Genomic DNA, 23,985 nt, shown 5'->3' with positions numbered 1-23,985 from the left:
GTTTAAAAAATCTGTCAAACGTATAGATGGAGAAATGCTGTGTGCGGACAATAGACTTCGGATGGATTAGATGATTTTGGACGTCCAGACTGTAAATATTTTATCATTTTGCTACTTGGGCATGGAATTGTGATATAAGTGTTCCCAAGGAACTAGTGCTTTTGTTTTAATTAACTTCGATGTTATGCTGAAAATATTCACTGAGAGAACCTTTCGGAACCAACCTATGAAGAAAGCAATTTTTTTCTGTGATCAAAACAGTTTCATTGGTTGGTAGACAACATTCAGTTAAAGTGTGTAAAATTTCAGATCGTCACAGCGCCTATGTTTTGCAAGACACTGCATATTCAATGGTGAGGAACGAAACGGATACAGAGTTTGGACGACTTTGTGAACAAATTAAAGAATCTCGTGAGAAAAGAGGTACGTGCTTTAACGCTAAGGATTTGAAGACTTGTCTCTGCATTTGTAACTAAAAATGCACGACGAAGATCTTTGGTATCTATTCTTTCTTGCAAGGTCACACCTCTGCAGCGTGGCTCCATGCGACAGCTCCAAGTCACCACAGCAGAACCCTGCTACTGAAGACGAGAAACCAGATGAAGAGAGTAATGAAAATGAGGAGGTGCCAGCGGCACCTGTAGATGCCAGTACACCCATTTCTAATGGCAAGTTGCATTTTATTCAGCTGCTCTTGTCGTTCATACCTTCTCTGTTCTTGAGGCGCAACAGGTGTCTCTGATGCCTGGCTCTTTATGGCAGAGGTATTTTGTTTTCAAATTGACTTCCAAATGGGAGAGAGAAATCCAGAGGTCATTCATTCAATATAGTGATGAATTAAAGTTCAAAGAAAGTTGGTTCATTTGATGTACTCTTACTGGAACTTCATTTTGTAAACAGAACGACCCCCCACTCAAGGATATCACAGCTTCCCTCCCGTACTAAAAATGATAGTACTCACCCTTGTAGGAGCAGCAATGTGAAGAAGGTCAAGGGCAGTAAGAAGGGTTCAAAGCTTTGATATAACAAGCCTTACACTTTTTTTGACAGAGCTCCTAATAAGCATCTTTAGCAAGGTCTGGAGATGGGAGAAAAACTCAAACTAGATTTTAATTCTAGGATGTATAATGTCAAGCTTGACTGTTCCTCTGAACAGTCAATTGAATTTATTTTTTTTTAATTTAAATTAATTAGTTTAGTTTTTTTAATTTAAATTCAATTGAATTTAAAGTTTTGAATTTAAATTCCAATTGAATTTATTGAAAAAAATTCCAATTGAATTTAAAGTTTTTGTTGTTGTTTTTCACGAAACACTAAGTTTATGTGAAAGGTTTTGCTGCAATATCTTTTTGCCAAGGATATTAAGCTTAAGTTATCCACAAGAAAATGGTGGGGAGAGGGAAGCTTTAGTTTTGAAAGCTTTTTTTTTTTTTTTTTTTTTTTTTTCTCTCCAGGTTTTTCTTGAGCACAGCAGCGTTTCAGTGTCTGCCTGCCATTAGTTGCCCCACTACCAAGTCAGGAGGGTCAATTAAACTTGCGTGAGGCAGAATTTCTTTATCTGAATCTACGTGGTTCACATAAATATATTCTTGTTTCCTTCTTTCCCTAGGATTATTCTTCTCCCAGTATTGAATGTTTCAACGGACACCGTTGAAGATCAATGAGCAAAAGCATCCTGCGGTGTTCAGTCTCCAGCTTTGAAGAAAGTATGGCGATACTGAGGGGAAATGTCAAGAGAAGATGCTTTTCAAGGTACTGTATTTCTATATGTTCAATCTCTGTTCGATTTGTAGATTGAAAAGCAAGAGAGAAAGCATGTGCAGTGAGTTGTGGCCTGATAAACCTCCGGCTAAAATCAGCAGAGGCCTGTGAGCATGCTGATGGCGTACCAGTACCTTAAAACTAGAGTCCCTCTTCTCAGTGAAAGTCTCCCGCTTTTCTAAAAAAACCTGTTTTTTTTTTTTCCCAACCCCTTTGAGGTGTTCTTGTGGTTTAGCCCGGCCGGCAGCTAAACACCACACAGCCCTTCTGCAACCCTCCCACCTCCCTCTCTGGAACGGGGGAGAGAAATGGGAAAGTGAAGCCCACGAGTTGAGATAAAGACAGTTTATTAAGACAGGAAAATAATAATGATGATGATGATGATGATGATAGTACTGCTACTAGTAATGTGTACAAAACAAGTGATGTACAATGCAGTTGCTCACTACCCGCTGACCAGTGCCCAGCGTAACCCCTAGCAGCCCGGCTGCCCCGCCCTATCCATGGTGCAGCGTGTTGCCATAAGGCATAGAATTCTTTGGCCAGTTGGGGTCGGCCATCCTGAGTCTGTCCCCTCGCAGCTGTTGCTGTGCGCCGATTCTGATCGCCAGTAGGACAGTGAGACACCGAAAGGTCCTTGGCTTGTTGTAAGTACTGCTCTGCAGCAATTGAAACATCGGGGTGGTATCAGCACTCTTCTAAACATCCTTTCACACATTCTAAGCCAAAACATAGCAACCTACCCGCTACTAGGAGGAGAACTAACTCTGTCCTAACTGAAACCAGGACATGTATCTTTTCCACTTGGGTGCTATTGCTCATAATTTTGAGAATTCAACACGAGCAAGCTAGGAAATGTGGGTACATACAGAACCGCGTGTATATGGCACGCAACAGACTTGGGATGTGGATCCTGCGTGAGGCCTACAGGCTTCTCTTTGTATACCATGGAGCACTGGCTTGTAAACATGGTGAAATTTCCCATCCTTGATGGGTCTAATACAACAAGTCTTTTCTCCCTTCTCTGCCCTGTCCTCTTTCTTAATGTAGGCAGTTGAGAAAGCCAAAATTGGAACGAAAAAAAGAATATAACACAGGTAAGTGGCTGTAAGTCCCCGGGATACCTATTTACGCTGGTTACTGAAGAGGATGGCACTTGGTCACTCCATGGCTTTCATTTGGCCCCAAAGCCTTCTGTAGTCATCTGAATTCACTCCTCAGTGACTTTTCTGTGAAGAGAGGTAGGTGCAAATAGGAGATTTTATGAATTCCTTGGGGAGGGAGCAGTGTGAATTGCAGCTTGGTAGGCACAAAGCAAACTGTTCTAATTGTGCAAAGTAAATCGATACTTGATAAGTTCAAACTTAGTTTTATAGCTGGCAAGCACAAAAGTAAACCTTAGCTGTGATCCTACCAGCACAGTGGTGTAGCTCTTCCCTTCCCCTTGTCCTCTTGTCTCTTTTAATGACAGTGCAAGCAACAAACCTGTGCCAAAGGGTGCTGTATGGTAAACAATGGGCAGGCTTTTTTCTAAAAAGCACGAGTTTGAGTTATGTGGTGTTTGGGTGTTTCTCTTGAAACGATTCTTCCCTCCTTGAGCTGTTAGATCCTAATGCAGGAAATGGAAGTGCTGCATGCATAAACAGAGTAATCAAACATACACCTCTTAGGAAGAGGCTTGCAATGTCCTAGTGTTTGTTTTGAGCACTGTTAGATACAGTTTGACATGAATGGAGTGAAAACACCTTAGAGAAAGGTGTTGATTGTTCTCACTTTTCCAAGACAGAAATAACTGGAGTAGATTTCCCTCCTGCATGGAACAAAAGTTGCACGTTTGTTTTTGTCTGGCTAGCTTTCAGTCTCTTTAAAAATTTCCCTACAGGTCCCAGTTTTAAGTAGACAGTTTAAACGTGCAGAGCGATAAAGAAGTGGAATGCAGTGGTTGTGACAACAACTTCTGATCTGAAATGTAAAGAAAAATCAATCCACTTCAGGGTGCCTTTTTTGTTTGTCTGTTTACATTTTACAAGAGCAACGGTGAAATAAGGAGAATCCCATCTTCACTGTTTCAAAATCCTTTGTTTCTGCGTTTCAGTCACCAGAACATTGAGGAGCAGAGCTGGTGCAAAAACTGTGAGACGAGTCCACGGAGAAAACAGGGACTTGGAGCTGTGCCGCAGCTGTAGAGTCGGACACAGTCAGTACTCGACTACTAACTCATCCATTCTATTTGACAAACTTATGACAAAGTAAGTCATCTTTTCTTGCAGACCTCTTAGAATGATCTTTCTTAGCAAGCCTTTGCACTATGGCATGATGTTGGCCTCGACTTGCTCTTTATTTTGACAGCAAAGAGTTATGGCTGCTCCTGGCATTTCCTTCATGTTTACAGGGAGACACCGTTACCTGGCTAGATAAACAGATTTTCTTGAAGGTGCTATTTCAGCATATAAGAATTGATTTAAAAAACAACAACAACAACAAAAGTGCTTCATGGCTTACTAGTTTTGTAATCTCACATTTCTCCAGGAATACTTGATTTGCTGCATTTCACCATTACACTCGTCAGCACCGCTGATTCTGGTTTATCACTATTTGCATTGCAAATATCCTTGTCCAAAGCTTAAACTGATGTATGCACTGCTTGAAAACAAAACCTGAAGTTGCAGAGCAGAAGACTCAAGTCATTATGTTAGCAGCTGTGTAACCATACTGCTTTCCAAGCATAAGATGTCCAGCTTATTTTGTTTCTATGAAGAGTTTAAATGGCTCCCGTTAAGCAAAGATGTCCCCACACTGATACTTACTATTAAGCAAGGATTCCACCTCCTTTGGCTGAGGTCTGCTCCCTTACTCATATTCGAACATTCATCCAAGTAGCCTGCAATTCCACACTCTCGGTGGAAAGTCCATAGAATAGAAAAGGTTCCTCCAGTCTCTTCCTCAGCCTTTTTTTTTTGAAGCATGCAATAAAGCAAAACATTCACAGGCTGCCCTTCCATGCAAAACAAGGCAAATTAGTAAGACAGGAGCCACAAAACTGATTGTCCTTTAAAGTTAAAATGAGATTTGAAATAGATCAAGTTAGCAAGTGTTGTAAGTCTGTAGCTAAGTCTGGTTTTGCCAATGCAGCACAATTCCCTATCACGTAGCCAGAGCTGCTTCTGTAGCTCCAAGAAGCAAAACTGCTTTGAACAAATACTGTGTCATCAAAGCATTCGTTGGCTCAGTAGGCACGGCTCAGGTTCAACAAGTTTGTGAAAAAATGAGTACTAACAGAAGCAGCAGGGTCCAAAGAAACACTTTATGTCCCCACTGCGAAATGAGGGGCTTTACCTTGAGTGTTATGCACACTGTCAATAGAAAAGCACTGTAACAGAATCTGCCACGGCAGTCTGCATGTTACTGAAAGACCATCGGAGTAGGACTGCAGCAAGATCGTTCCGAAGTTACAAAAAAACCATGGGGGTGGGAGTTTAGTTGCGTTAGATAACACAATCTTAGATAAAGATTTTGGTCTTAACGTAAAAGTAAGGATGTCTACTGATCTCTTCAACTCCAACAACTGAAGCCCAAGTCTGAAAAATCGCCTTTAAGAATGCAAAGAAAATATTTAACTCTTCTGTATGTTCATACTTTGCTATCAAGCAAAGGAATGAATGCTGATGCCTTAACTATGTAGGGCTGTAGCTTACAGAGAGACTACACCTTCCTGTTTTTTTCCCTTTAAAAACGTTAAATGCACGTGAAATTATTTGGGGGTGTTTTCACATGCAAAGCCTAATGCAGTGCATGCAAGCCCTGTCATCTTCTTCCTCTAGTAGTGTCGCGTTAAGGGGTGTAGCCAATTGACCGTCATGGGTCCCGTCGGATTCAGGGTGCTGAACTATCACGGTCACGGATTCACCAACAACGCAGTACGGCCTCGCTCTAGTCGCGTTCAAGGAGAACTCTCACAGCTAGGAAGAATGCAATTAAGTGCAATTTCTTACGGCGACAGGTACACAGGTTCTTTGGATTGTCAGTGATAAATTCACTGTCTGCAAAAGCAAGCTAGCATGCATGAAATGCACAGGCACACAGCCTAGGTATTAAGACATTAAAAAGCATCAAAACTCTAGAGATTTCTAAGATTCCACAGAGACACCTGGTATAAGCAAGCGTTCAGATCTTACCCCACGGCGTCCCAATGGAGTGGGGGTGGGGGAGTAAGAGGCTCAGCCTGTCGAGTGATGTCAGAAGGAATCCTTCCTGATAGTATCTTCCCTAACATCCCCTTTCTCTTAAACCAATTGGTATTATTTTCTATCTTTAAGGTGGAGCTTGAGTGACTCTAGTCGTGCATATCTTGGTTGTGCTTGGTAGAAATGATCTCACTTGCGTTTAAAGGTACAGACTGTGAGAAATTCTGAGGGCGTGCTCAGTGAGGGGTGGTTGCACCTTGGAGGCGGGGTGCTTTTGGAATGGAGGTGTGCTTATGATGCCTAGTCGCTTAAGGCAATTACTCCACAAGTAGTAACTTAGTGTTGATTTAACTACAGCATATCTAAAACATAAGAAGGATGTTAGTAAGGAAGAAGCTGATGAAACCAGTCCTTAAATCTTACTACTTATTGTGCGTGAGCAGACTGGCGTGAGTTTTAGCTATACTGGCAAATATCAAACCACACCTGTGTCGTCCCAGAGCTGGGAAAAAAAAAAAAAACAAAAAAAAAACAAGGAAATGTTGAAGCAAATAGGGAGGCCTGTAGCTTGTGCAGTCTTCTAGCTGAGAAAATAAAGAAGGAGAGAGACAGGTAGCCTTGAGCTAGCAGAAGCAAGGAAGAGAAGGGCTAAAAGGGAAAAAACAGGAAGGAGAACACCAGCTCCAGACTGACCTATAGTAACCTTTTTCTCATTAAGGGTCATTAGCACATTAAAAATCACACCTGTCAAAATGCTAATCTATGCTAATGTGGGATTCGGTGTGTGTGTCCCCTCTCCTGTTCCCCCTCCCCCCCGGTATTCCTCTGTAATGCACAAGCTCAGTGGAGATAAGTTAGGTGAGCTGTAATAACCAATCCAAAGGAGCCAAAGAGAGAGTTTTCACAAGTTTCCTGTGTATAAATGATGACGATTCCAGTCAGAGGTGTGCTTGCTTTGCGAAAGATGGCCAAGTACCTGACTCTGCAGAGTTCTATAAGTGATTATATAATTAAAAGACCTTTGTGTGCATTCCGACTCTGGGTGCTTATTGGCGTGGTGCACTCTGCACGAACCTGCGGACAACATCTGTACTCAATGTCATGCCTACAGACAACCCTTTACTGTTGGGACCTGCATATTTTTCTGTGCATTCAACACAACCCCTTTGGCACAACTAGTTAACCACATAGCTGCCAGTCCACCACTCAGTTGCACTTGTGAAGGGGAAGAGCTATTTCCATCTACTGTAGGAGCACATCCTCTAAATGCAAGCTTCACTCAGCTGGTCATTTACTGCAGGACAAGATTTGAAAACTGTTGTTGAGTTCTGGGTTTCCTGCTTACAGGAAAAATTAAGTGCTAGATCACCCTCTACTCCGCTTTGTCTGCTGCATTTAATGGAGATTAAACTGATTTCGTTTGCTCCTCCGTTTATGGACAATGAGCTGAAGGAACAGGTACAGCACATTAGCCTGGAATGCCTTCCCTCCCAACCAAAGTAAACTGGATCTGTAACTAACACAAGCAGAAGCAAGGCTTCCGTGTTTTCAGCTGAATAAAGTTCCAACAAAATCATCCTCTGGGATTTGAAGCTTACTTCACATGACACGCCAATGACTCTTTTCCCTCTATTGTAAAGCGGATCCCTGCTGTTAGTTGCTCTAGAAGCAAAAGAATCATCGTTTTGGTTAACAAATAGCCGCTTCTGCAAATGAGAAGTGTTGTGTTCTCTCTTCCCTTTGAATGACTCCACACTTCTCATCAGCTACTGGATTGCTGACCTAGAATCAGAGAACATCCCAAGGTGGAAAGGACTCCCAATAATCACCAAGTCCAACTCGTGGCTCCACACAGGAACCACCCCAAAGTGAGACCCAATGTCTGAGAGCATTGTTCAACACTTGTTGACCTCCGTCAGGCTCGGTGCCATGAGCAGTGCCCTGGGCAGCTGTCTCAGTAGCCAGCCACCCCCTCAGCGCAGCACCTGAGGCGCACGGGGCTCGGCGGGGCGGCCCGGGAGGGGAGGACGGCGGGGCGAAGTGGCAGCTCCCTCAGAGCCGTCTCCCCGCCGCCTCGGCCGCATGTCGGGGCTTTTTTGTGTCGGGGCTTTTTCGTGTCGCGCCCTCAGGCTCTCGCCGTGGGTGAGATGCTGCTCCCCAGTGCGGACCCCTTGCACGCGGGGCCTGCCCGCGGCGGCGGTGGGAGGGAAACCCCAACCCCAAAGCCCTCCCGGCAGGGAGAGCTCGGGGTGAGGGCCGATCCGGCACCGACAGTAAACACACGCCGGAGGAAACGCTCTGGTTTTAGCCATGAGCAGCGCGGCCAGGTTCACAAGGCGTCACGCTGGAGCTCGGAGTTTGGCGGCGTTCCGAGGCCGTTGTGGCGGTTGTGGAGACGGCCCCGGCTGAGGTGGCTGCTGCTGTCGCTGCTGTCCCCTCTGTCCCTGCTGTTGCCGCTGTTGCCGCTGTTCCCGGACCTTGGAGACCCCCGGCGGCTCCCTGTGCCAGGCCCTGTGGCCCCGGGGAGCTGCCCGCCGCCTCGTCGGCCAGCCCGGCAGCAATCCTGCCAGCACAGAATAGCCCACTGTGTTTCAGGGTAAAGTGACGATTAATTTCTATTTCCTGGCCTGGGTGCTGCTTTCTTCTTTAAGGAAGCTTCAAGGTTAAAGGTTCAACTCAGTTATGTCAGGGTTCAACTCCGTTTCGTGAAGGGGCTCTTGTACGAAAGCTTAAGCTGGGATTGACTCTCTGCTAAGCGGAGGCCAAACATGGACCTCCTGAGAAGCAGGTCCTAAGTGATAACATTTTCTAAAGAGACTGCTAAACACATCTGAAGAGTGCTGCTGCAGAACTCTGAATGGGGGGATAGCAACTGTCTTAACTGATCTGGAATCTTGAATTTACTTTTCAATGGACAAGAGGTGTGTCTCTCAAGGCAAACAAAGAGAGGAGTAACACCCGATACTCATGTCAACATAAATTTATGCTCAGAGCGTAGGTGTAGGAACAGCATCGGTATGTATATGGAACATCGGGAGAGGAAGCTCTATCGGTATTTACAGTTTTTCTACTACCTTGTCAGAGAGACGTCATCTCCAAATGAGAAATGGATGTATTTTGAAAAAGTGGTGGTGGATCGGATTTCTTCTTTCTAGTGTTAATATTTGCTCTTGAATCGTACTTAATACCTGGTAACACCTCAATCAGTTGTCAAAAATAAACTTAAAAATGTGTAAGGCTTATCTCATTGGTCAGTATAAAGATCAAGGTCTTCCCTTCCCTTCCCTTCCCTTCCCTTCCCTTCCCTTCCCTTCCCTTCCCTTCCCTTCCCTTCCCTTCCCTTCCCTTCCCTTCCCTTCCCTTCCCTTCCCTTCCCTTCCCTTCCCTTCCCTTCCCTTCCCTTCCCTTCCCTTCCCTTCCCTTCCCTTCCCTTCCCTTCCCTTCCCTTCCCTTCCCTTCCCTTCCCTTTCTCCCCAGTATTGTTTTTCTGTTCTCCTTCTCACTGCAGTCTTGATTTTGTTTCTTGTCCCTTAAGTATGTTTTCAATGTGTTGCTGAAACATTTTCCCTTTCAATCCTAAAAAAGGAGCTGTCACTGGTGAAGATCAGAGCTTATCCCTGAGCCCAGGAGCTGTCACCTTAGTCTTCCAATCGGACAAGGACGACTTCATTTCTCATGTAAATGCATTTGTCAGGTTTGCGTATTGTTTTTTCAGGAATGGAAAGTGTGTATAGAATGGATTTAAAATCAATTTTAAATGTAAAACGTCAAGGCAAAAAAAGTTCTAATTACAACCTCTGCACACAATTTGCCAGCTGTGGGACTAGGAGTTTTCTTATTTACTGTGTTTTGTTTAACGTGTCTGAAGTTTAATGGATAGCAATCAAGGCGTGCTAGAAATCTGAAAGCACTTTATGCTTTGTTCTCTCCGTCATTTTGGTATAACAAACTAGCTTATGTTTTAAACCCTCCATGAGGTTAGTGGTTTCCCTAAAGGTAACAAGTCCCTGTGTGCTACAGTAAAACAGTAACAAAACATGAAGTATAGAAGTTCATCCTGTCATTATTCAGCTTCTGCCTATGGACACACAGCTATGCTTATTTAAAGCGGTATCACCTTGAAACCTAATCAGCATTTTAAAAAGGACTTTGTAGCAGTTATTGGCTTTTGTCCTGGAGGGCTGAGGTTTGTTTTGTTTTGTTTTACATTCAGCATTTCCGTTTCTAGCTTACATTCCCCTGTTGTTTTGCATGAGGAAAACGTGCAACTTTACAAAGTAGAACGGAAAGAGCTGCTTTTTTCAGTTTGTCGTAGGAGTTTTAAATGTGGTAGGAGTAAAACACCAGAAGTACTGCTGCCAAAGTTATATTCAAACTCGTCTTTCTTGGAGAAGCAGAAGAAGCCCAGGGAGAAATAAATTTGCAAACATGCTCTTCATGCTCTCCTTTCCCAAGATTTCTCTGAGATATAGCCCATCCTCTGTGGGTTTTGAGGTATATGGTTCCCAGGAGTGAAAAGGAGGGCCAAACATCTCTCCTCTTGGATCTCAACATGCCAGGGCTTTAGTGTACTGCCACTTACGGCTCCGCTTTTTCACCTGGAAAAAGCGACCACATGATGTAGACTGAGGAGCCCTCAGAAATTAACTTGCTATCACCAAGTGACGCCCATGAAAGGTGTATTTAAAAGCTAGGCTCATTATAGAATCACAACGAACCCCTCATGACTGGTGCAGTAGACAGTGAGGTAGAGGGCGAGCCCTGGAAAGACAGAAGAAAAGTAGCAGTGAGTTCTGGGTACCTTTGTGCAGACGAAACAGAAAAACGCAGGCAGTGAAGTAATAGTGTTCCGTTACTCATGCCAGCAATAGATAATTGCAACAATTATCTATTAGATCATAGGTACTAATTAACAGATAATTGCGCAACTCCGGAAATCAATAAATAACTGATTCCCCTCAGAGAATGTCTTCTACATTTTTATATTAAAAAGACTCCAGAGTTGTAATGGATTAAAATCCTACGGAAGGGAAAGAAATGGCATCAGCCACTAGTTCTGCAGAAGCTAGAAGTAATACTGATAGAGTTTAGATGGAAATTTTCACTTTGTGTGTTTAGTTTGGGGATTCTTTTTAAATCATTCATACCAGCGATTTAGTTCTTAAGGCTGTTTCTTTGAGATTAAGTGACAGGACTTCTGCTACTCTTTTCTTCTTGGAATGCTTCTTGATATTCTTACGTCAACCAGAACTTCTGTCTCTGTTGCAGATGTGAACAATGACCGTAGCTAAGAAGCCCAAATCTTCAAAGCCTAAAAAGCCCTCTTCAAGGCGGTCTGGCAAATCCAAGAAACCAAGTCCTAAAATACTGATGTCACGCACCACCAACTGGGGCCGGATAGTGCCTGCAGAAGATTCAAGCCAAGTCTCTGTGGCCCAAGGACGTGGAGGTGCTATTTACTGTAGATCATCTGAAAAATCTAAGGCTTTTGCCCCAAGAGATCTAAGTAAGTGTGCGTTTTATCCTGCCTCCATTTTCTTCAAAGCAAAAGTAGAAAATGCAGTTCTTACTTGTTGCACTGATAGAGAAGGGGACTACTGTGAAGAAAGACTTCAAAAGCGAATCCCCTAAGGCAACTGAAGTGACTGATGTTACAGAAATTAATTTTGATATATTTACAGTCAACAGAGAAATGTGGGGAGCTTTTTGTAATGCACAGATTCCTCCATGTCTTTTCTGTTTTGCAAAGAAAAGTGTTTGATGGTTGCTATTCACAGCTTCCATTCTTCACAGGTTTTTTGAATGATAACATTGCTCAGGAAAAAACCTGGTATCTGTAGGGGTACCGTCATTCCTAGTTCCTAGTTTTTACGTTTTTACCGTATAATTTCAAGTCTAAGTTTGTGGTTTAAGTTATAATAAGGAAAAAAACAGTAGTTGAGTTAATCAGGTTAAAGATTATAGATGGAGAGGAACTTGGCATTAGGTGCTACAAACAGAATGGCAGTTAGCCTTGCCTTAGAAAAATTAAAATGGTTGACTAAAGTTGTTTGTTTTTTTTTCCCCAAAACATTGTGTTGACCAGCCAATTTGAATTTGGTGGTATTAAAGCTGTCTGCAATAAGTTTTTCTGGTTTGGATTGTAGCTAGCTCCTCTAGGTGCTCCTGCAGAATAGTATTTTTTTAAATACCTTTCTTAGAAACAAACAAACAAAATCTCTTTTTAAATTTAACTTTCTTGCAGTCGTTAATGATGGAATTGCTCCACCACAGAGCATTCTTTTTCCACCTGAGAAGATTTGTATGGATTGGCGAGAAACACAAAGTGTTGGAGTTGGCCTATACAATCTTGGCAACACATGTTTTCTTAATGCTACCCTACAGTGTTTGACCTACACACCCCCACTTGCCAATTACATGCTTTCTCTTGAGCACAGCCAGTCATGTGAGTACTTTCTAACAGTATTTTGAATCTGTTGGATAGCTCTGAAGGTGAAAGAACAGCAGTGATTCTGTGAGATAAGCTTATTTGCCTGATTTTACCTGTAGAAGCTGGCTTTGAGCACCGTATTAGCAGTGGGCTCCGAATAGCATATGGAGTGCAATTAATGCACCATGTTTTATTTATTTAGTTATTTGTTTGTTTGTTTGTTTGTTTATTAAAGGATCATTTATTGCTTCATGGGAATAATGAAGTGCATTGGACAGTAATGCATTTAGTAGTAATTTTGGAGAGTAATACATTTTGCAGCCTGTGGAGTTCACATTCCTGTCAGCCTTTACAACTGCGACTTTGCAGTAGTCTTTTAGATTTCTCATCACAAAATGCATTTGAATACAGGCTTAGTGGATATTTTTCTTCTGTCAAGTTGTGTGAAATGAAATGTTACAAGACTGTTGGGACATTGGCATCTTGGGAGAATAGAATGTAGCAAGGAGAGTGGATATTGTATCTATAGTTTAAATTGTACTTAGATGTTTGTAGTTATGGATATTTCGCTGGACTGGGATGCTTTGTTCTTTCACTCTTCAGGTCGTGAACAAGATTTTTGCATGATGTGCACGATGGAGACTCACATTAACCAGGCCCTGCATTGCACTGTTGATGCCATCGAGCCTACGCATGTTATCAGTAATCTCAGTCGTAAGTGGCTTCAGATGTGTTTCTTTTCGATAGCTTGTAATCTTCAAATAATTATTTGATGTGTCTAAGTGGTTTTAACACTCAAATGAAGAGAGATTCTAGAAATACAAGAATGATTTCATTTTTAAATGGGGTCAATACTATCATCTTCTTATTTAGGAATAGGACAACATTTCCGTTTTGGCAGTCAAGAAGACGCACACGAGTTCTTGCGCTATACTGTTGATGCTATGCAGGAAGCGTGCTTGAACGGAAGCACCGAATAAGCATAAACAAGTTCACTTTCATACATTCTCTAGCACCTTCTAGTCCTTTATTTACTCTCAGAAATGATCTCTAGCACTTTTTAGTGCCTTATTTACTATCAGCAACGCAAGTCTACATCATCCTTGGTTTTCATCAAACTCTTTGAAGAGTTAACTCTGTGCCTTAAATCTTCTGAGGTCTGATTATAATTTATTTCCAGATTGGACAGATCTTCTCAAGCTACCACCATCATTCATCAAATATTTGGAGGATTTCTAAGATCGAGAGGTACTTGAAAAAATATTCCTGTCCTTAGAACTGATCTGTGTCTTTTGTCGGTAGTAAAGCAGTCTGTAGTTTGTCTAAAGTAGTATCTGTCAACAACTTGAATTTGGACAGTTAGTCTCCTTCACATAATGTTAAGCATTTATATTTTGCTTCCAGTGAAGTGCTTGAATTGCAAAGCAGTTTCGGATACGTATGAGGCATTTCTTGATATCACTTTGGATATAAAGGTAAGATGTTTTCTAAATATAATTCATGATGTTTAAGTACATGCATAACTTTCTAAATTAAACTTGTTTAACTTAAAAAACCAAACCACATATAATGTTAAAACGTAAGAGCTTGGTGGTGCTAAGGAAGTGGATTGGACTTTGTCCTTCTGTGGAACCCATGTAAATAGTCTCCACATTTGCATTGGGTTTAAGGGGAAGGAATTCTCTTTCTGCAAAAATGATAATGCTGTCATACTTCTTTGTTGTTCTACCTCAATATACATCTAATTGTTAGACTGATGAATTTGTCCCCAGTATTGATGACAAAGCACACTATAGATGCTGTCTAGGCTACTGGAAAAGTATTTGTTCCAAAGTCAAATGCCTTCCAGGTGAGGTCAATGCTGAGCATGCTCTTTCTGCCTCCTTCTTCACAGTGCTCCTAGTAGATCGCTTGAGTATGTTAGTAAGATTCTCTTATAAACTACTAGTGTGTCTCTGGAATTTTGAATTACGGTGACTTTACGCTCTTCTTTCTCGCTGCTCTAGGCGGTTTCGTCTGTTAGCAGAGCTCTGGAACTCTTTGTGAAACCTGAAGAGCTGGATGGAGAGAATTGCTATAAATGTAGCGAGTAAGATTTTGACGGATTAGGTCTTAATCCTAGATGTCAGTTTTCTATGTTGCATGACTCTGTTGGACTACCTCTAAACTTTGGATCTACTTACAAGTTTTGTGGAAGTTTATAAAAGACTTGGATTTTTGTTTCTTTGAAGGGGGGAAGTCTTGTTCATAGGCATTCCCTATGGGTTTGCAATTCTCTGGCTTGTATTTTGCCATCAGAATTCAAAAAGAGGTGCTTTTGTTCTTTCTATTTATTAGCTCTCGACAGTACTTTTCTTGATGTAAACTGCCCAGTTTCCGTTGTTCTCTGGGCTAGTGGCTAATTTTCACTGCTTACGCCGTAGGTCCTACCTTGGAGCGGGCAATGTGTCAAACTGAACTATTTTGTTTCAAAGGATGGCAGATGGTTTCAGTGTCTTTCCAGACAAGCTCAGTACATGAAGACTTCCTACTGTTAAATGTCTCCCTCCTGTAGAATGACCATGTGCTTCTGTTGTATTTTTGATGTTGATAGTCGACCTATGTTGGAGATTATTTGCAATTTCTAGTCCTGGGGACCAAGGCTCTCTCGTTCCGCTTTCAGTATTTGTATTTCCCTTGAAAGCTGAAAGAATGTATCCAGGATTGGAGTTCAAATAGCCACTTTTGTAGACCAAGAAATGGTACCTTGCCATCCAACCTGGTAATACCCTTTCGTGAGAGATTCCTGTTCCCGCTATGCTCTGAGTTGTTGGGAAAATTGACCTTCTTCTCTGTATTAACAAACCTGACACGCAGTGCATGGGTTTATGAAAAGAAAAAAGACCAACCTATTATGCAAGTAAATATCATTCAAATAGCATAGGCATGCGTGAGACATTAAAAGGAGTTTGTTTTGGGGGCGAAAAAAGAAGATGCCTTCAAACACTTCTCTCTGCTTGTTTTTAAGGTGTAAAAAGATGGTTCCTGCGTCCAAGAGATTTACCATACACCGTTCTTCCCAGGTTCTCACAATATCACTGAAAAGATTTGCAGATTTCACAGGTGGAAAGATCAACAAGGTATATTTACCACTGTAATGCAACTATATCATTGTGTAATGGGACATCCCCCAAAGCTGAAAGTTGTTAATATTTTCAGACAATAATTGTAGACTAACGACTATGGCTTATTCTTTCTCTTAATATCAATAAAGTTCCCGCTTGACAAGAAGCATATGCTTTCCTCTGAGAAGGCTGATTCATCAGGAAACAGTTCTCTGCAACTTCTAGTCTTAACCATTGTTTATGGGAAGACTTATTTGTAGTGAATCAAGAAATATATTCTAGAAATATATTCTAGAAATAAATTCTAGTCTGTGTTTTTTGGAAGTGTTTTTCTCTGGCTAGTCCACGAAGTACTCTGGGATAATTTTTCTATCTTCTTGGTGTCTCTTTAGGAGGTGAAATATCCGGAGTATTTGGACCTGAGAGCCTACATGTCGCAGTCAATGGGAGAACCACTGCTCTATGCCTTATATGCGGTGCTGGTACATCACGGTGTCAACTGTCACTCAGGACACTATATATGCTATGTAAAGGTAGAAGTCAACAGCATTTCTAACAGGGTAAAGGTTGTGCTGGCAAACCAATTAAAGCATGACTAGCAGCTACTGTTTCTAGGGAAAAAGATTTCATTATATTTTTATTGGACATGTGTGTATTTTGTTCCTATCCGTGATTTCAATTGGAAAACGTGCAATTCACCTAAAGAAATCGTTGTCTTTATTTGCAGGCTGGTAATGGACTTTGGTATCAGATGAATGATGCTAAAGTAGTGCGTACTGACATTAAAAGAGTTCTTGGTCAGCAAGCTTACATACTTTTTTATATCAGGTAATAACAAATCTTAAAATGTGTTCAGAAGAGATTTACTTTCCCGTTATTGATATTTTTATGTTTTGCAAGTGTTTTTCTTGCTATCCGGGGAGAAGATTATTATTTGTCTAATTCAGTTCTGTCTAACCTGAAATTCTCTGTGTCGTTTATTATCTTTTGTTGCTTGGCCTTAAACTGCAGCACTTGTGTAAATTGCTATCTATGTGTTATCTGTAGCTGGCTAATTTAGAGAAGGAGAGAAATGAAGGTCATCTGTGGTGTAAGAATGAATTATTGCTGTGCAAGTGATAGTCTTAGTAGGAAGACTGTTCTCTACTTTTCAGTCTGTAGTCTTGGCGAAGCCTTCTGTAGAGAAGGCTTCCATATCGTATGAGCTGTTCCTCTAAAATGATAGGATGGGATTTAATCCAAGAGTAGGCTGAAAGAAAAACTAAACTACAATCACTGCTCTTTTCTGAAGGCGCTATGATTTGACACTTGGAGAACGTGCGTTTTACTTGCCAGCTCCATCTTATCCCTGTTTATTCCCTCCTGGTCAGCAGGGGACTAATAGTAAGCAGGCTGGATTTATGGGACCACGACTTCTTCCTCATATGATTAAGGTAATTCAGGGAAGTGGGAGGGCAGATAACGGCACCAAACTGCTAGTGGGTTTGGGGTTTGGTGTGGGGTTTTTGGTTTGGTTTTCGGCATCTTAGTTTTGTTTTCCTTCCCACGCTGCAGCTTTCTTCACAGCCCTCATGCTACAGCCAGAGTCACTCAAACAGTGTTTACTGCTAAATTGTGCAGCCATGCGACTCCATTACTTTATACCTCCAAGACAGCTTTCTAAAGCACAGAGAGCTACGCTCTTTGACAATTTAAGCAGAGTGTACTAATCCTCAAATCATTTAAAAGAGGACTTGTTTTTCCTATCCTCGTCACTTTAGCTAAGACAGGGAAAACTAATTGTCTTATTCCTGAGCACCAGAACAATTATTTCAGGCTTTTCAGGGTATGTTTAAAGGGGAAAATAAATATATTTGGGAATAGCAGCAGGTAATGTTAAGTTGCTTGGCTGGTTTTCAAAGATGATGTTAATTTGATACCAATCTGCAGTAAACCAAAAGCAGGAATTGAATACGCTTATTGGACTTGCATTTATCCTTAAAGGGCAGTGTGTTTTTCTTTTTAGGTGTTAAGACCATTTGTAGAAACACTCAGTAGGAGAGTTTTGTGTTTCAAAATGTTACATGCAGTGTTTGCGTTAATCCATCTTGCAATTTCTTCTTTTTAAATACAGAATTCAAGCCATTTAAATGGAAATGGATCCATAAAAGAGGACGCAAAGACCACTGGTGTCACCCTAAAAAGGCCATCTTCAGCACCACCAATGGCCTGTGTTCAAAACCAGGCAATTACCAGGCCTTCAATGACTGATACGTCAAGAAAACAGAAGATCACCATCAGTATTCACAATAAATTGCCTGCTCGTCAGACTGTGTCACAGCCTGACTGTCTTAGCAGTGCTGTGGAGGATGAAGATCTCTACCAGGCTGTTCCTTCATCCACAATTACAAATTCGGTAATGCAAATGAAGCAAATGCAAACAAACAAAAAAGTTTCTGATGAAATTTTTGTGGAGCCAACAGTGAATGAAAATCCTAAACTCAGCTCTGATAACACAGTCCCTTATGGTGCAGAATCTTCAGGAAAATCTGAGGAGGAGTCAAAGGGCTTATTTCAAAGGAATTGCAATGCAATGTCCTCTAATGGAATTTTGGTTGGAAAGGTAGTCCGTACATTGCAGCATTCCAACTCTTCCTGTCAGAATGCTGACAAAGGAAGATCCCAGCATGAGCTGCCAAAAACAGATTCACTAAATGGTGCTATTAGGTTAGTTAATGAATCTAAAGAAAACGGACTGAAACTTGATGATTCCACTTGCCGAGTTGAACATGTTAAACCTTCTGAGATGTTCTTTTCTAAAACAAATGGATTGCTTGAAACATAGATTTGCTCCATCGAGAATTTCTCACCTACGATGTATCCGGAAGTGTTTATTGTGTTCCTAATTCAGGTGAAATACTGAGAAAACACAGCACAAATGTGATCGTAAGACTTTGTGGTATTATCCCATTAGAATTTGCAGACCTGAGCTTACATTAGAACTTGTCAACTTAAGCTCAGCTGAGATAAAAATTCCTAATTTCATAAAGTAGATTTTGGGGGGTGAGTTGGGGTTATCTTTGAAGTGTAGATAACGCATACAACTCACAGCGGTCTTGCTTACCATTTAATGGAGACATTCTGACAAGACTAGTCCTCAGTACTACTACAAATAGCATTTTTTTGTCTGCTGACTTGTGCGTTTTAATTGCAGATGCCTGGAGCTATGCCTTCAGTCAATCGAGAAGTCATCACGGAGTCCCTCACAGCCAGCCAGCTGAACAGCTTGTCAGAGGAAATGAGGTAAAATGAGCACAGTCTTATTAAGAAAAGACTTTATGGAAGTTCGTTACAGTTTTATCTGTCTACTAATAGTACTTAATGGAAGGATTTAAATTAGTACAATTCCATACTGTGTGTCCAGTGTCACGAACAGAACTAATGATCAGCACTGAGCATATCACTCTGATGCAGGTTGGTGCCTCAAGGAGAACTTGTGTTCCTTTATAGAATGTTTTTCCGTTTTTCTCCACTGTCTGGAGAAACATTGGCTGTTCCCCGCTCGCCCCTATGCCTTTTTTCTCAGAGCAGCAGGTGGAAGGAGACAGATGCGTTTGCTTTTTTAGTGCAATGGCTTCAGAAGCAAGAGGGGAAAAAACACTTTCTCTGGGAGCTGAAGAAGGTGTCCTAATCACAGGAGAGGTTTCTAAATGGCATATCTTTGCGAGCGTTCCTGTAGTCTGGAGGTTTTTGTTTGTTTGTTTGCCTTTGGAAGGTTTTACTCTTAATATTCACGTCCTTCAGCAGAAGTGAGAAATGGGTTTTTATTTTATGCAGTGTTGCGGAACCTCTGAAATCTCCTGGGAATGATGAATACCTCGCCCAGTACCAATGTGATGACCGTGGAGACAAGAAGAAACCAAGAAGATCAAAAGAACGTGACCTCATTTCAAAAGAAACCGTTTTGTCCGGCAAAGAGTCTTGTGAGCCTGGTGAGAAATTGCGGCAAACTTCCTCTCTCAAGTGTGACACTGAATGTAGCTCTAAAAACCTTTCCTCCTTAGCTATTGCAGATAGACGCCAAGATACAAAGGACAAGACTAAAACCACTGAGAAAGAGCATTACCGAAGCAAGAGGGAACATGCTCCTAGTGAAGAGAAGGAGAGTCAAAAAGCAGGTCCTTCCAGCAAGAGGAGGTGTTCTCAGAGCGTGGAATTTGTTGAGCAAAAGAGTCACAAGCAGGAGTACTGGGAGGGAAGCAGGTACAGATCTTTCCCTCGTGAAAGAAACAGCCCTGAGAATGGCAGAAGAGCAGTCAAATATTCAAAGTACAGATCTGGCAGTGGAGGAAGATCAGAACAAGGTAGCAATAGATACTACCGATCCAAAGGGGAAAGAAGTTGGAGCAGAGAAAGATACTATCGAGACGAAGCACGGAGATGGGAAAGATGTAGCTATTACAATGATTACTATTCACCTCATGCGACAGGAGACAGTAGAGAGAGAAAGTTCTCTCACGGCGATGCAGCCTTTGACAGATCGACTGCAACTTACTACAGCAGGTCACATAAGCATTATCGTTACAAAAGCGGATGGCCTCACGGTTCCCTCTTGAGAGAGGAAGATGTACGTCGCTTTAGCACACCCCGAGCAGACTTGCATCGTTGCTCGGTACCTCAGCAACATTCCGGAAGACATTCTCGTGAAAGACATGCGCTTCCACCTGTGTCAGCTCATTTGGAGAACTGTCGCCAGAAAAATGAAACAGAAGGAAACAGAAAAAGAAAATATACCCGTGCAGAAGGTAGTGAAAGTGAAATAGAAAGGAAAGACAGAAAGATAGAAAAGGAGCTTTTAGGTGGTGAAAAAAATGCAAAAATATCACAAGTTCTGGAAGAAAAAGAAGTCTAAGGATAAAGATGGAGAGAAGGATTCCAAGTAAGCAAGGATTCCAGCATACTCCGCATTTTTTATCCTAATTCTTTTCTGGGTGCTTCTCATGTCTTCCTTTTTTTTTTTTTTTTTTTCCTGGTAGTTTCTAAGTTATTTAGATAGCATCAGCTGGCTGGGGATCATGTTGTTAGGTTGATCAGTGAAGACAGGAAAGCTCTTGCTGAATTGTGTCAGAGCACTAGCTTTGGACCACATAGTTCGAATCACATCCGTACACCATTCCAGATTAGGTTAAAAGATTTTTTCTGCTTGCACGTATTCCAGAGCTAGCCATTGTTAATGATCTGTGTACAAACCAGGACCTATGGTCCTTCAATCTGATGGCTTAAGTTTGCTGCATCTAAAGTAAGTTGCGTGTGCACAAAGCACCACAAAATAGCTGGCATGCTGCAAATCATCACCTGTGGTAAAATAAATCAAGTTTCATATAGGCAACAAGTGCCACATCTTTTTTTCCCTTTTTAACTTGCATGTTTCTTTCAGACTTCATGATCTGTGTTTCTGTGCGCTTCACTTTGACAATGCCAATCGCAAGCGTAAGAAAAAGAAGAAAAAGGAGAAGAAAAAGAAGAAAAAGGAGAAACACCAGGAAAGCGAAAGGCTCCTTGGAACACTTAGATCCTCGTTTCCAGAAGATAACGCGGGAGAAGAAGGAAGAATGCCATCCTCCAGATGGCTCTTCATGTCAGTAATGCAGAAGTGAGAGCAGTAAACAACCTTACAAGGAAGGGAAGACTTCCAGTGCAGGCGAAAGCAAGAAATACAGCTCCATCACATCCAACAACTATACTAAAGGTAAGCGGCCGCAGCGTGTTTGAGGAATTCCTTTTATATTAATCTCGAGACTATTTCAAACAGTCTTGAAGTGCTTGATGACTTAACAGTCTGCAGATTTATTATCAAATCAAAAAAAACCCCGACTTGGTAGACTATTTTTTTCCCAGTTTTGAATGACCACTAGGAAAGAAGGCCTGAAATAAAGAGGTTAAAGGCAAATGGTTTTCATCTGGTTTGATGATGAAGTGGCAAACAAGAGGAAGAGTTGCAAGCTCCCTTCTTAAATTCAGTCCAGCCAAGTAGGAAAAGTAAATGTGGACAGCTGTATCTTGGCAAAGAAGATAGTAGGCAGCAAGGAGGTTTAGCAGTCAAGATGGAAGGTGATGCCATGAGGCTTACAGGCTAGTAATGTTCTAATGAATCGCAGCCTTCCTAAAAAAAAACCTGCCTGAATAATTCATGTGAATAACATACTACCTGCAGCTATTTCAGCTTCTTGCTGTACAGCTGAATGCCTTTTACGTAATGTTTGGAGAAGTAAAATCTTGGAAGAGGTTTTCATATCTTTTGCCCAGTTTGGATGATGAAGTAAATTGCCAGAGTCAGTAGATTCTGGCACTGACAAGCTTCTTCAAGCTTAAGAGCGAGTGCAATTGTTTCCAAGCATTTTTCTTTTCTGAGACAGGGAGCACCAGAAGTTGTCATCTTAAAATACGACATGGAGGGGAGGCTGGTTGTTCACACATTCTTGCCAACATTCATGCAATCTGTCCCATTATCAAGAACAAAATTAGGGACTGAACGGAGGTCTTTCAATTTCCAGTGTTGCAAAAATGGACTTTTTACGATACTAATGTCAAAAGAATCCTGATTGTACTGGACTGGAAGTATCTCTTCTAGCTGAAAAATCAGGAAGAGCACAGAAGAAAATGCCTCTGCTCTACTGCTCTTCGGGCTTCAGTGAATTCTCTGGCCAGCAGATGGCGAACTCGTTCTTTCTAAACCAGTCCAAAGTAGAGGAAGAAAGTAAACGTCTTGCATGCATTACACAAGCGCGGGGCATGGGGATCCCTGGGCTATATACGTGAAAGAGATGTTCGTTGATAAATACAGCAGTACCCACCCCACTTGGATACACTGCTTGCAAGGTAAGCAGGATAGGAGGGCTGTGCAAAGCAATTCTGTTAAATTGAGGAATTCAAGTATTTCGTCAAGCCTAAAGATACTAATTAGTTTCCTTTTGGGGAAGGTCAGTCTTTCAAAGCAAAGAAAAAATGTCTCTTAAGCAGGATTTTCTGAATGGTGGAATCTAATCTGAAAAACGACCACTTCCACATGTTAATTATTTGCTAGTTTATTATTTTTAATTTTCTACTGTATTGAAGCTCTCAAAGAAGCTAGGGACAGACTAGGAGCAACGGAGGACTTGTTAGAGTGCCTTTTCAACCGGAATCATGTTCCTTTGAATAAATGAACAAGGATAGCTAGTGACAATTTGTGATTTAAGGAAATTGCAGATACGTGAGAGAAAGAGCAGCATTAAAGCAGTTAAATTCCTGCATTCCTAAGTGTTCTCTCTAGCAAGTTTCTGAACGCTTCTGTTCTGTGGCTAGGATTTGGTCAGCTTTGATCACTAGTAAACCAAGGATGCCGTCCAGTCAAACCTTCAAATGACTGTAACTTACCTAAGGGCAACCATTTGCTATCAAAGCAGGTAGCTTTGTCCTACTATTCTGTACAGCTCACCAATTTTAGCATAGAATTCAAATGTAGTCCGTTTAATGGGAGGGCTTTGGAAGCCGCCTTCTCCAGTCAGTTCAGCCCTGTAGTCAGAGAGCAGATCAATCCGTGTACAGGGTTGTGACTTCTCTCTTTGGAAAGAAAACCAGTGAGCCAGACAGTTCCATGTAGACTATCACAGCAGGGAATGACATTTCTTCCCTTTGTCTTTCAGATGCAGAGCTTACTGCTGGAAGCCTTCAATACTCAGACTAAACCTACCATCAAATCCGACAACCTTTTTACCATCGAAACGCAACAACTTCTTACCGTCAAACCCAACAACGTCTTATGACTTCTTACCATCAAAAACCCAACAACTTCTTACAATTTCTTACCGTCAATCCCAACGTCTTCTTACCGTCAAAACCGACTGCCTTTTACAGTCAAAACTGACTGCCTTTTACCTTCACAACCGACGATGCAACCTCATCATGTTATAAATGAAGTCTCAACTCCCTCTGAATTTAGTAACATAAAAGAATATTTATAAAAGGCAAGTAAACAGCGCTGGGTGCGTGGGGAGTCTATGCTCTACCACCATGCGCACCCAACTGTCAAACTTTCCAAATATATAGAGGACATTGCTGTTACATATTTACAAGAAACCCAAGTACGCCTATACATATGGATATCCTATCCCCGCTTCATATTAGAATTCTCTTTGTGGCGGTCCTTGTGGGTGAAAGGCTCACGGTTTCCCCATCACCATTAGCAACCTTTTGTTCCAGACTGCAGGAGCGGCTTCGACTGTCTCCCTCTTCTTCTGCACATGCTCTGCCCACCACAAGGTTCCCAAAAGCAACAAAACGGGATTGCTTTTCCCGCGTTTCATTAACCCTTGAAACCACACTAATAATATTATTATCATATAACATAAAACAATAAATGTTAACAGTTCTAACCAGCAACCCCCCCAGCAACTTCCGTGCCTTGTGCCTTAACAGAGGGGAAAACAAGCAACCCCAGACAGCAGGGCGTTGCCTCAATCCCCCTTCTTTATTTCCTCTAACCTCT

The 23,985-nt window shown here is 41.7% G+C and overlaps 1 protein-coding gene and 1 long non-coding RNA gene across 2 annotated transcripts; both read left to right on the top strand.

Moving 5' to 3' along the window:
• Window positions 1-312: 312 nt before the first annotated feature.
• Window positions 313-1,646, top strand: LOC311428744. Its single transcript, XR_014687850.1, has 3 exons — window positions 313-423; window positions 520-668; window positions 1,610-1,646. It is a non-coding gene; the product is annotated as an uncharacterized lncRNA (long non-coding RNA).
• An 8-nt stretch (window positions 1,647-1,654) lies between these two features.
• Window positions 1,655-23,879, top strand: LOC311428742 (ubiquitin carboxyl-terminal hydrolase 17-like protein 6). The gene is made up of 19 exons (XM_084540050.1): window positions 1,655-1,752; window positions 2,812-2,858; window positions 3,857-4,010; window positions 9,531-9,622; window positions 11,214-11,451; window positions 12,190-12,390; window positions 12,979-13,089; window positions 13,249-13,353; window positions 13,558-13,623; window positions 13,780-13,850; window positions 14,382-14,464; window positions 15,383-15,494; window positions 15,872-16,012; window positions 16,207-16,307; window positions 16,771-16,912; window positions 17,593-17,874; window positions 18,673-18,761; window positions 20,896-21,207; window positions 23,144-23,879. Exons 5-18 carry the CDS (start codon window positions 11,223-11,225, stop codon window positions 21,113-21,115), a joined length of 1,953 nt encoding a protein of 650 aa, XP_084396176.1. The 5' UTR covers window positions 1,655-1,752; window positions 2,812-2,858; window positions 3,857-4,010; window positions 9,531-9,622; window positions 11,214-11,222; the 3' UTR covers window positions 21,116-21,207; window positions 23,144-23,879.
• Window positions 23,880-23,985: the final 106 nt, after the last annotated feature.

The sequence above is a fragment of the Aythya ferina genome (assembly GCF_964211825.1).
Source record: "Aythya ferina genome assembly, contig: HAP1_SCAFFOLD_132, whole genome shotgun sequence".
Classification (NCBI taxonomy): domain Eukaryota; kingdom Metazoa; phylum Chordata; class Aves; order Anseriformes; family Anatidae; genus Aythya; species Aythya ferina.
This window is presented reverse-complemented; position numbering and strand designations above follow the sequence as displayed.

Coding starts and splice junctions, on each gene's coding strand:
- LOC311428742 (XM_084540050.1), top strand. CDS start 11,223: ATGACCGTAGCTAAGAAGCCCAAATCTTCAAAGCCTAAAAAGCCCTCT. Junction 13,090..13,248: donor TGTTATCAGTAATCTCAGTC/GTAAGTGGCTTC, acceptor CTTCTTATTTAG/GAATAGGACAACATTTCCGT. Junction 15,495..15,871: donor CAGGTGGAAAGATCAACAAG/GTATATTTACCA, acceptor GTGTCTCTTTAG/GAGGTGAAATATCCGGAGTA.